The 12,169-nt window shown below is 35.9% G+C and overlaps 1 protein-coding gene across 1 annotated transcript; it reads right to left on the minus strand.

The window, feature by feature from the left end:
* Nucleotides 1–1,540: 1,540 nt before the first annotated feature.
* slc1a3b (solute carrier family 1 member 3b) lies at nt 1,541–11,891 on the minus strand. Its single transcript, XM_048179926.1, has 10 exons — nt 11,555–11,891; nt 10,453–10,702; nt 10,050–10,187; nt 7,548–7,752; nt 7,419–7,461; nt 5,363–5,634; nt 3,261–3,494; nt 2,980–3,174; nt 2,762–2,896; nt 1,541–2,310 (listed from the first exon to the last, which is right to left on the minus strand). The coding sequence occupies exons 2-10, from the start codon at nt 10,631–10,633 to the stop codon at nt 2,097–2,099; spliced, it is 1,617 nt and encodes a 538-aa protein (XP_048035883.1). The 5' UTR covers nt 10,634–10,702; nt 11,555–11,891; the 3' UTR covers nt 1,541–2,096.
* Between the last annotated feature and the right edge of the window lie 278 nt (nt 11,892–12,169).

Raw genomic sequence — 12,169 nt, forward strand, 5'->3', positions numbered from 1 at the left:
TTTAACACACAACATGCGTATGCTCTTTATTCTATAGTTCTAATCACCCATTTTGCTTTTTATATGGACTTCGACAAGAAATATACAGCAACATGAAAAAACTAAGAATTTTAAAAAAGGCAAATATAAGATCACAGTTTCCAGCTGAGTACATGTGAGTCCAACCTGTGTTATAGCATGTTTTCAAAAGATTTACAGTTTTCAAAATGACTGTATGTCATTGCAACCACAAGACTGTAAACATTCAGTCTCTTTTTCTACAATTAATATTCAGTAGCAGCTACGTATTATTTCTATGTATCATTAATGTTAGCAAATGGCAATAAAAGGGTCAGTGGATGAACTATAGCAAAATAGAAAACAACTTTTAAAAAAAATCTCAAACGCATATGTGTGAGTTCAGTTAGAATTAGTTGTGCGAGCTGTTGTTTAATTAAAAAACTCAAATAGCTGCTGAAACACTGAGGAATATCAATGAGTCTTCTCATACATAAAGATGTGTAAAGCAGCTTTCAAAGCCAAACATAATTTTCTCTTGATATTTACAATAAGACATATTTTATAGATGATCACATTATAAACGGAGCCCAAAAGTGTTTGATCTTGAACTCCTGCACATGCTGAACACCCAGCGCAGAACTTGGCACAAACAAAGTGTAATGAACTTCTGTCTGTTCATCAGATTAATAATTTACTCTGAGAAAAGCACTGACATTCATTTCTGCTTAAAATCAGTCTTGTGTACATTCACGACCCTGTTCGTTTTAACACTCTTGTAGCTCATGTGACAACCGTTGGTCACCAACATACCAATGCCCTCCATATCCTACATAGATTCACATTTCAGCTAATTATTAAAATAATGAAAAGGCAATACAAAAAAAAGGAATGGTTATTATATATTTTTGTAAAGGTAAAACTCTCCTGCCAAATCAAAATAACAATCGGTATGACCTGGAGAACCAAACCAAAGCACAAAAACAAAATTAAAGTAAAATGACAAAAAAAAAAAATATTCAAAAACAAAACAAAATATATATACTGTATATATATATATCTATATATGCAATGGCCATAAAAAAAATATTTGGACACTTTTGCAACACTTCACAAATGTATGAATTTTATTGCATAGCAAAATATCAAAATTGTTTTTCAATGTAATCCCAGGTTAAAAAAAAAAAAAATTCTAAGAACACTACTAACGTTCATATTAAAGGGATAGTTCACCCAAAAATAAAATATGTCGAAATTCTCACCCTCAAGCTGTTCCAAACCTGCATGAATTTCTTTCTTCTGCTGAAAACACTATTTTGAAAAATGTCAGTAACCAAACAGCTGATGAGCCCCATTTACTTCCATAGTATTTTTTTTAGTATTAAGTCATGGGGTCCATCAACTGTTTTATTACCCATATTCTTCATAATATCCTTTTGTGTTCAGCAGAAGAAAGAAATTCATACATGTTTGGAACAACTTGGGGGTGAGTAAATGATGACAGAATTTAAATTTTTGGGTGATCGATCCCTTTAAGTTATGAAAATGTTATTTCTGATTTTTGAAACATTCCTTTTTATCATTCTGCAAACATGCCAGAATGTTGCAATGGAATATTACTTTTGAATGTTCTCTGAACATTTAGAAACAAGCAGTAACATTTAAAAAACATTAGATGAACCAAGTTCCATGAACAATGATTTGAGAACATTATTAAAGACCAGATAATTCTGAACAAACATTCTATTAACGTTATTGGAAGAATGTTTCTTTGCCAAAGTTCTGAGAACGTTCCCTGTCAGCTGGGATTGTTAGTGAACGTATGAAATCATGTGAGTTCATTTCCCTAATTACAAACATAATTCTCCGTTCCACAACCAGAAAGTGTCCAAATACTTTTTGTTTTGCTTGAATAGCATGCTTGTGCAATATTTCTTTCAAATAAATGCATTTAGGTTGATATTTTCTTATATAATGCAATTAAATTCTTACATTTCTAAGTGTATCTTAAGTGTTCATATATATTTTTTGGGGCCACTGTACATATACAGACACAAACACACAAAAAATCCTTGGTTGGGCGTTGAATATGCAGCCTTCTACATCTTAGTCTCGCTGTCACGTGGTGGTTTCTCATTGTCATAGTCGTTCTCCTGAGGGATCATCTGATAAGGTTTCTTCACTTCGTTCTCCTCCAGCACAGAGCTCCCCAATTCCACGTCGCCGCTCTGAAGCTCATCTTTGGACAGGAACTCTATGATTCCAGCTCCTATAGAATCTCCCAGGACGTTAGTTGTTGTGCGCAGTCGATCCCTGTAAGTGCAACAAAAAAGAAAATTAAGAATCAATCCGTGTATTTCACCCTGAGACAATAAATATCAGCCATACTTGATTAGTTGTCAAAAAGTTTCCTACTTTCAGCTCAGTTTTCATCCTAGTTTAAAAAGAGTCTCTTTTAGCTGTGTAACTTGTGGGAAAGGGGATCTATCTGGAATGATTAATTTGGCCAACCTAATTACGTTTCTATGTTAAAACCAATTGAATTACATGAAATGCATGAAAAAAATGGAGCAAGTCTCATGGGAACATATCAAAGTGTGTCACCTGGGTTGATAATGGAAAAAAATGAAGGGAGTCCCAAATAAGAGACCAGATAAAGTGCCAAACGTAGTCATTTTCACAAAATACTTCAATGAATATATTTTTCGCTTTGTTATTCCCTTTCAAACCAGATCAAATCACGATTCTACAAGAGGTCACTCACAGGAACCAATCAACTGCAATGATGAGGGTGATGTCATCGGTTGGCAGTCCGACAGAGGTCAGCACAATCACCATTGTGACCAGACCAGCCTGGGGGATTCCGGCCGCTCCGATACTCGCAGCAGTGGCTGTGATGCTGTATCATTAAAGAGAATATCAATCACATTTTATATTTCAAACATTTTACGTATAAAATTATTTAGATTTTAAAAATCTGACCTAATTGTTATGATCTGCCCAAAGTTCATTTCCATGTTGTTAACCTGGGCGATAAAGATGGCTGCCAGGGCTTCATACAGTGCTGTTCCATCCATGTTGATCGTGGCTCCAACGGGCAGCACGAATCGAGTCACGCGTTTGTCGACGTTGTTGTTCTCTTCCAGGCATTTGAAGGTAACCGGAAGAGTGGCAGAACTGGGGGACGAAAAATGTAAAAAAAAAAATATTGAAATGATAGCACAATATTACTGATTTCGACAGCTTGACGTTGTCGGTTCTACCTGGAAGAGGTGCCGAGAGCAGTGATGAGGGCCTGCAGCAAACCCGTGATGAAGACGAAAGGGTTTTTCCGGGTGATGACGAAGTACAAAGTCGGTAGAACGATCATGCCATGTATCATGAGGCCGATTATCACTGTAACCGTATACATGCCGAGCTGACCGCCCATCTCAGTGATGTCATCCATCTCCACGATTTTTCCAGCAATCAGAAAGAGGATACCAATAGGTGCGTACCTGGGAACAGGATATAGCGTTTAAAGACTCAGTGCACTCATTTAGCACCATTCATTCTGAGTAGGGATGAGGAAATTTTCCCACCGGTTAATCAACATGTGACAACACCGATAATAACGGTATCACCGGGGGAGGGCAGGGAACACTGGAGTTTTTCCACTGGTGCAGAGCGAGAGTTTTCAGTTCATTCCTATGGAAGCTCAACTTCCAAAGAAATGAACTAAAAATGCTTGTTTTGCTCTGCACCAGTGGACACGCACCATTATGAAGGCCTGTGCGCGTTTTACTTTCGCTTTCGAATTAGGCAATTCGGGGACATCGATTGCTTGAATGGTGGGTTCATTATTATTCCTAACGAAAAACACAACAACAAAACAGTACAATGACGAACTCGCTTAAATAGGTGCATTTACATTTCGCTTTAAAACCAAATCTTCCGCCATTGTCTTGTCAGTCAGGAGAGAGGCGAAATCTGACTCCTGCTGCTGATCTGTGCAGTGATTCTTGTTCGACTCACGCTGAATTGAGCAGATGCATTCAGTTTTTAATTGCAGCGTAATTGTAGTATCTCTAACAGAATTAAATGATTTTTATTACTATATTTAAAAAAACGACAGTGGGGGCGGTGCCGCGGCGGGAAAGTGATGTAACCGTTGTTGCGGCTAAACCGACTACCGCAGCAAGCCTAATTCTGAGTTAGAAGAGTTTCGGTTTTGTCATTTCTGTTTTATTTTAAACTAAACTACCAAACTATAACGGTGGAAAGGAAACTGATTAAGGATCAGGGATGGATCTGCTTCAAGAAGAGTCACTTGTTAATAAGGTTTCCTAAAATGTCAATGAGTTACACATGCTGATGAAAAGGAGGTCATGAAAAAGGGTCATACAAATTTAGAGCACAGGGCACATTTCTGTCCAGACATAGAGGAAATTCATCTAATTCTACAATTAGGTGAAAGTTATTATGAGATGTTTCTGTGATGAATTCTTATGAATGTCTTATTGTAAGTTTCTTACATGACAAGCAACAAAGTTGATTTTTGTTAGGCCTCCTAATAAACTACACTTTCCAATACATTACTACTCAATTAAACAAATAAATGCCAATAAATTCAAATAAATATTTATGTATTTAAAATTATAATAGTTAATATGGCTTATGCTCACCAATGCTGCATTTATTTGATTAATAATATAGTAAAAACAGTAATAAAATGTAATTTATTACTTTGACAGCAAAGCTGAATTTTCAGCATCATTACTCCAGACTTCAGTGTCACACGATCCTTCAGAAATCATCCTAATATGCTGATTTAGTGTTCAGGAAACATTTCTTATTAGGATCAGTGTTGAAAACAGTTGTGCTGTTCAATATTTTTGTGGAACCAGTCATACATTTCTTTGATGAATAAAAAGTTCAACAGAACAGCATTTATTTAAAAAAATCTTTTGTAACATTACAAATGTCTTTACAGTCACTTTTGATCAATTTTAATGCATATTATTTTTTAAATAAAAAAATTACTGATCCCAAACTTTTGAATAATATAATATAATATAATATAATATAATATAATATAATATAATATAATATAATATAATATAATATAATATAATATAATTTTAATTTTATATTAAAGAGATAAAAATGTGATGGCAAAATTATAAGTTAAATCTAATGCTAGCAGTTAAGGAACACTTGATCAAATGTTATGCTCCCTCTTGAGGTTTATTGTAAACTAATATGTTTCAAATAAGGAACGAGCATTGGAAAGCCTGCCCTAGGCTACATTAACACAGTTTTTAAATGAGTTTACTTTTTAAACACTTTTAAAAACTCAAAAGTTTGTGTGTCTGGGATCACTCACCACATAATAATAGCAACAAGTCGCATGATGGCCTCGTTGAGGGAGTCGAAGAAGTCTCTGAGAGCCTGTCCCTGTTCCTTCATATTCCCAATGATCAAGCCGAAGCACATTGAAAACACCACCAGACCGAGGGCATTAACCCCGTTGGTGGCACCTGGAAGAGGAATCACTTCCTCTTGGGCAATCTCCTGGGTGGCGTTAGTAAGGTTGAATATCGAATCGTTCACAATCACCTTCACTTGAATCGTCCTCTTGCCATATTGGGTCTTGAACTACAGGAGGAAAAAGAGAAGAAGGGAACTAGTTTTAAAAATGAGCAAGAATCAATCTGATTTAAGAATCAATTTCTTATGATCCATTTTGATTTAGGGATTTGAATTGCTAGAAACATTCCTCAGCCATGATTTAGAGAAAGTCACTTTTCAATATGTCTGAAATATGTTATTTTTTAGATCTGCTTGACTACAGGGTGTCCCTGTGGAGTGTGTCCGGACAGACTGTGAGCCACTGTCAGGCTCTTCAGTGTCATTGTGTGGCCATTTCTGTCCTATTATATCCGACTGTGGCACCATCACAGCTCTGCCAAAGCTCTCAGCTGGTCCAAGCACAGCTGTGGGTCCAACTCGAGCCAGACTCTCAAAATGCTAAATGGAAAATGTCTATTCCTTACATGCTTGGGCCAGCAGCAGGAAAAATGAAACATTGTCAGACTTGTAAGCAGTATTGGTACAACTCCCTGAAAAAAAAAAAACGTTTTGATCCAAGAGTGATAAATTATAAATTTCTGTCCTTTGAGATGTCCTCAAGCCTCATCAAGTCTAATGATGAATTGATTTCCTGCTGAACAGGGAAACATATTAGAACTTCACCTCAAACGGTCTCCTGAACATATTTAACCACACAATATTTTATATCTACAATAGAGTCTATCTATATGAATATGGGTCTTAATTTTTGACAATACCTAATTGGCAATAAAGTTGTTAATAATTAAGAAATTATTATTTTTTTTTTTTTTCAAGAATTCAAATATAATATATATATATATATATATAAAATTATATATAATTATATATATTTATATACATTTATACAAAGTATTTATATGATTTATATAAACAATGATATAACATTTTTTGCCTAGAAACAACATTGTGTGACAGTGTAATAGATATGGAGTGTAATAGATAAGTTTAATAGATATGTTTTTTTATTTAGATGTTATATCATTAATTGTTCATTTAGATGTTAGTGTATATTAATTATCTTCCTCTTTAGTATTCACTTAAAGGGTTATAAATAAAGTTATAAATATGGATATTTTTCTTACAAAATGCATCGCTTCGCTTCAGAATGCCATTATTGACCCCCTGTAGCCATATGGATTACTTTTATGATTGATGGATGTGCTTTTTGGGGGCTTCAAAAATCTCAGTTACTATTCACTCTCATTATAAGAATGAGCCAGAATATTTTTAATATAACTCAGACTGTGTTTGACTGAAAGAAGAAAGTCATATACTCCTAGAACGGCTTGAAGGTGAGTAAATTATGGGATAATTTTCATTTTTGGGTGAACAAATCCTTTAAATTAAATCTTAAATTAAATTACTAATGATCTTTTTTAATATTATTTTAGTGATAAAGAACATTTTAGGCAAGAAAATTTGCCATTGCTAATTTCATAATGCATGCGTCACGGTTATGGACTCTTATTTTGATATTCTGTTCTGTTTCGTTTAGTTCATGTTTTCCTGCTCTGTTTAGTTTCGGTTATCTTCCTGTTTGTTCCTGTGATTAATTATCATCAGTTGTATCTTATTTAGTTCCTGATTATCCCCTGCATATGTACTCCCTGTTCAGTTTAGTCATTGTTTGCGTTTAATGTTGTTGTTATTCTCCTGAGTTTGACATTATATTAAAGACTGTGTATTTCTAATCATCTCCTTCGTATCACTATTACAGTAATCGAACGTTACAGCATGCAAACAGCTAATATTTAATAATTGTTTATGAGAAATTTTGAGTGATAGGATGAAGGGAAAAACATTCTTACCTGTTGAGTGCAGGCTTGAACCAGATTAGGTGGAAACATGTTTCTGCAAAAAGAGCATATGTGTTGAATAAAGTAATTGTTTAATATCAGTATTTTGGAGTAACTGATGGGCTACACCTGTCCAGTTACCTGATGAGGTCCAGGAAGGCATCAGCTGGGCTGATATTCTCGATCTTTTGCTGTTTGGTGAATTCATCCTTCGAGCCTTTGCCCGGGTGGATAATCAGAACCATAATGATGCCAATAAACACTGCGATGAAAGTGGTGGTCATATAGTATATGACGGCACGCATGCCCATCTTTCCAGAGGCACGACTGTCCAGTGCTGCCATGCCTAGACAGAATGAATTAGAATTTAGCATTTTCTTCCACGAGAATGAAACCAAGTCACATTTCAATAAATACATACTTCCCTGTACAATCCCTGCTAAAAAAAAAAAAGGTATTGAACCAAGATTTTGATACAAAAATCATGTAGAATAATGGTGGCGAATAATGAAAAATTCATGTTTTCGTCTTAATTTAGCTGAAAAGGACTATATCATTTGACTTTAAAAGTCTTATGATTAATTGCAATCTTTGTAGAACTCAGTTTTCTTAGGCAAAATGACTTTGACTTGCCAAAACAAATTAAGGTTAGGATTTTGAATGAGTCAGTGTCCTTTCTGCAGTCCTGATCCCCAGACCAGAAAGAGAAAGCAGCCATTGTTTAGGCCTCTCGTCCTCCTGGGGGCCCAAACTCCAGAATCTTTTAAACTCCAGAGCCTTTTAAGTTTAGCCTCTCATTTCACAATTTCCTCTGTTCACACTCTGACTCTCTCAACCATACTTCTCTCTCTTAAATGGCATTCGCTCATCTCTCTCCATCTCGAACAGGCCTGGGAAATTCCTCCACCTGCCCGTGTTTCAGCGATCATGCCACCCTCTCTTTATCTCCAGGGCAACAGCAAACAGTCTCCCAATGCACTTGTATCAAACTAAAGGACTCATGTTGTGCAGTTCCAAAGGGTGTGACACAATTACCAAATAAAATGCCCAAAAAATAGTTTAATTTGAATAAAAATAATATTATTCATAATAATTAAACAACTTAATTATTAATAATTATTATTATTATTCAAATATAATTTTATTATTATTTAAATTAAATGATTATTATTCAGATATTATTATTTAAATTAAAATACATCTATTATTATTATTAATCAATTAGAGTTTGCATAGGCCTCAGTCTAGCCCTTCAAGAAAGAGTATAAAGACATTCGAAGCTTTATGAATCTTTTGTTTTGAATCAGTGGTTCGGAGCACCAAAGTCACGTGATTTCAGTAAACGAGGCTTCGTTACGTCATAAGTTTTTCGAAATTTCAATTGTTCGAGTGACTTTGCTCGTGGCGGTTTGATACTTTATCCGAACCACTGATTCAAAACAAAAGATTCGTAAAGCTACATCAAGCAGTGTTTTGAAATCGGCCATCACTAGATATTGTTGAAAAGTCATTATTTTCGAGGGGTTTTGGCGCACAAAAAGTATTCTCGTCATTTCATAACATTAAGGTTGAACCACTGTAGACACATGAACTGTTTTAAATATGTCTTTAGTACCTTTCTGGGCATCTGAAGGTGTTAATTATCTTGCTGGAAATAGAGGCCTCACTGAGCCATTGGATTTCATCAAAAATATCTTAATTTGTGTTTCGAAGATGAACGAAGGTGTGGAACGACATGAGGGTGAGTAATTAATGACAGAATTTTCATTTTTTGGTGAACTAACCCTTTAAAATAGGCAAAAACAACTAAAAATCTAGATACTTTTTATATAACAACTCTTTTTAATAATGCAAAGCTAAAAATATTTTGTTGGGTAGAAATTGTGTATGTGAAGCAGCAGGGGTGGGTGGGGCTGAACTTGTCATTACAACCTCTGCCTCATTCTCACTGTCACTTTTAATAGAAGCACAAAGAGGTCACTGTCTACAAACCAGAAATATTTCAGAGAGGCTGTTTCCCATTCCTAAAAGATGCTAATTTTGATTGTTTGATAGGAGATATATGTGCCTATTCCTCTGCAACAATTACAAACCTTATTGTTATACTTTAACTTTTTTTCTGTCTCTAATTCTCATGCATATTCAGTGACTTGAATTCCATAGCCATTTAATTACTGAGCTGCTTTTTTCTTTGCGTTGGCATTAATTGGACACTAATTTCCTTCCTTTCCATGCCTCTTTTCATCCCTTTTCTCTGTCACATCCTATAGAATTACTTAAAAAGTCCAGCCACTCCCACATTTCCGAATCGTTCTCACGTTCTCATCCTATTAATGTCTTTGCATTACTATGTCCTCACTTCAGTGATTTGCCCTTTTCCTTATAACCAGGTTTGTCAATAAAATTCACAGGGCCTGGGGGGGACAACATTTTTATGGGCGGGTCCCATCAGCTCAGAACCAATGAGAAGCTACTGAGGATCTTAGGACCGCCCCATTTTTACTTGTATACTTTTCATTAAGAGTTCAAACTTAAACTTAAGTTTCCTGTTTTTGCATAAAGTATTTTTATATTGTTGCGGTAACATTTGATTTAAAACCTGAGGTCGAACTGTCGCATGTCAAAAAAATAAAAATATCATACCTGTAATCAAACTTGAGATTAGAAGGGGAAGCACTAGCATCTGCAGCATACGCATCAATAGTTCACCAGGAAAGGAGAAATACTTCACTTCCCTGTATGACATCTTATACGGCCTCAGAGCAAATCCCAGCGCGATACCTGAAAAAACAATATAAAAACATTTCAGATGCACAGATCTGTCAAAAACTCTTTTCTGCCATGTATCAAAAGCCATCCATTGTCAAAAGGCTTCTAAACTTTACAGCAAACTGGTGGTGCGGTATGGAGATTAAAGATCTGAAGTAGTTGTAGATGCGTGTCCTTGACCAAGACACTAACTTCAGGTTAGATGGCTTCTTTAGATGGTTAGAACAAACTTTCATACTCTGAATGAATGTCATTTTAATAAACCAGGTGCACTGACCAAACACCACCGCTCCAACGGTGAACAGCACAAAAGCATTTCTTCTCAGAAAGGTCTTCACGTCATCTTTACTGATGTCTTCCACTTTCTTCCTCGCCTTTAGGGAACGCAGTTGAATTCTCTCACGGAACTGCTGCAAGCGATTGCGTGACCGCGGCTTCTCCCCAGTGGTTTTGGTCATGCTGGCGGTGTGTCACTCAACACACTGAGATCAAGCTAGCTGGGCTGAACCGGTGACCCAAAAGAGACCCTACACAGAAGAAGAGAGAATGAGACAAACTCTAGCACCTAACCAAGTTAAAATGGGAAAGAATATATTTAAATATATCATATGCAATTCAATTTTATGTAAATGAAAGCTTTTTATCAATAGAATAAATAAAACAAAGTAACTAAATAAATATACATACATATTGCCTATGCATTATATATATGCAATTAAATACAAATGCAATGCATATATACGCAATATAAAATTTCAAGTAAATGAAAGGTTTTTTATTTTAGAGATGAAAAAATAAGACCTTGATCATTAGTTATCTGATCTTGTAGCATGCAGCTGAGGTTCATCAATTCACGGTGAACCTCAAGAATATCTCGGTGCATTTAAATGCTACATAATATAACAGCCATGGTTTAGTTTTATAAGACCATTTTCATCCTCCTTTCCGACCTTTAGAATTAAAAGTGCTTTGGAACCCAGATAGCACACGTACATCTGCAAGATGTCTGTTAAAGATCACTTCATCTGGAAAGCATCTGCTGTTTACAAACATCTAATAGACATCTTTAAGATGTCAGTTTTACATACATTCTAAATCATAAACATCTTAAAGACATCTTCTAAACGTCTATTTGACATCTGAAAGGAAACGTAGACGTATTGCAGATGAGCAAACACTCTAAAAAATAGGCGTAAACACAGACATTAAATAGACGTCTCCGAGATGTACGTGTGCTATGTCAATTTGCATTAAATATTTAGACATTTTAGCCACAGATGACTTATTGTCTAATTATTTTCCAGGCAAAAGCTGCTCAGGCCAAAAAAAAAAAAAATCATTCATAGCTACAAGTAGCTGATAGAAGAAGAGCTGCTTACCTGCTTCCAGTGAGCTCTTGTGCTGAGAGATACCCTGAGTGAGCCAGTCAGTGCTGGGAATTTAATAACCTTCCACCAGTAAGAAGCTCCTGATACTCAGGATCTCAAAGGGGGAGGAGCTTGCTGACTCCAAATAGGAGATGCTCAAGACATTTTAAAGGGGTGGTACATGATGGAATGGCAAGAGAGGACGTTGCTTGTTTCTCACATGAAACATACGAAGCAAATGTTCAGTTTCAAAAGCAAATTAACATCACTCCAATGCTAATTTTGAGCAAATGCTGCCTTTCCAAGCTTGAGAAGAAACATGAGGTGAACCTTAGCTCTGTTTCTGTGACATTTAATGCTAAGCAATTTCATCCTGAGAGACGATTTCAGTGGCTGACTCTGAGAACTAACACGTTAATAAACACCGCCCACCGCAGACCTCCACTCTCGGAAGGTCTTTGAGCTATTCAGATGACATTGGTGATGGGACTTCCTGCGGGGTGAGAGTTGTTTCACACATTCACCTCTCCCACAGGCCTGAAAAACAGATCTTCCCTCATTCTATGTGCGAGGGTCCCGTGGGGTGACGTCACCAGATTTAATTTACATATTCAGCTATTTAACCCA

This window comes from Megalobrama amblycephala, linkage group LG2 (assembly GCF_018812025.1).
Source record: "Megalobrama amblycephala isolate DHTTF-2021 linkage group LG2, ASM1881202v1, whole genome shotgun sequence".
NCBI classification, from domain to species: Eukaryota; Metazoa; Chordata; class Actinopteri; order Cypriniformes; family Xenocyprididae; genus Megalobrama; species Megalobrama amblycephala.

Excerpts from the sequence above, each read along its gene's own strand:
- slc1a3b (XM_048179926.1), bottom strand. The coding sequence starts at position 10,633 with ATGACCAAAACCACTGGGGAGAAGCCGCGGTCACGCAATCGCTTGCAG. Across the intron at positions 7,753-10,049 it reads AATCTCAAGTTTGATTACAG|GCATGGCAGCACTGGACAGT; the intron begins GTATGATATTTT and ends CATTCTGTCTAG. Across the intron at positions 7,462-7,547 it reads GCCTTCCTGGACCTCATCAG|AAACATGTTTCCACCTAATC; the intron begins GTAACTGGACAG and ends CTCTTTTTGCAG.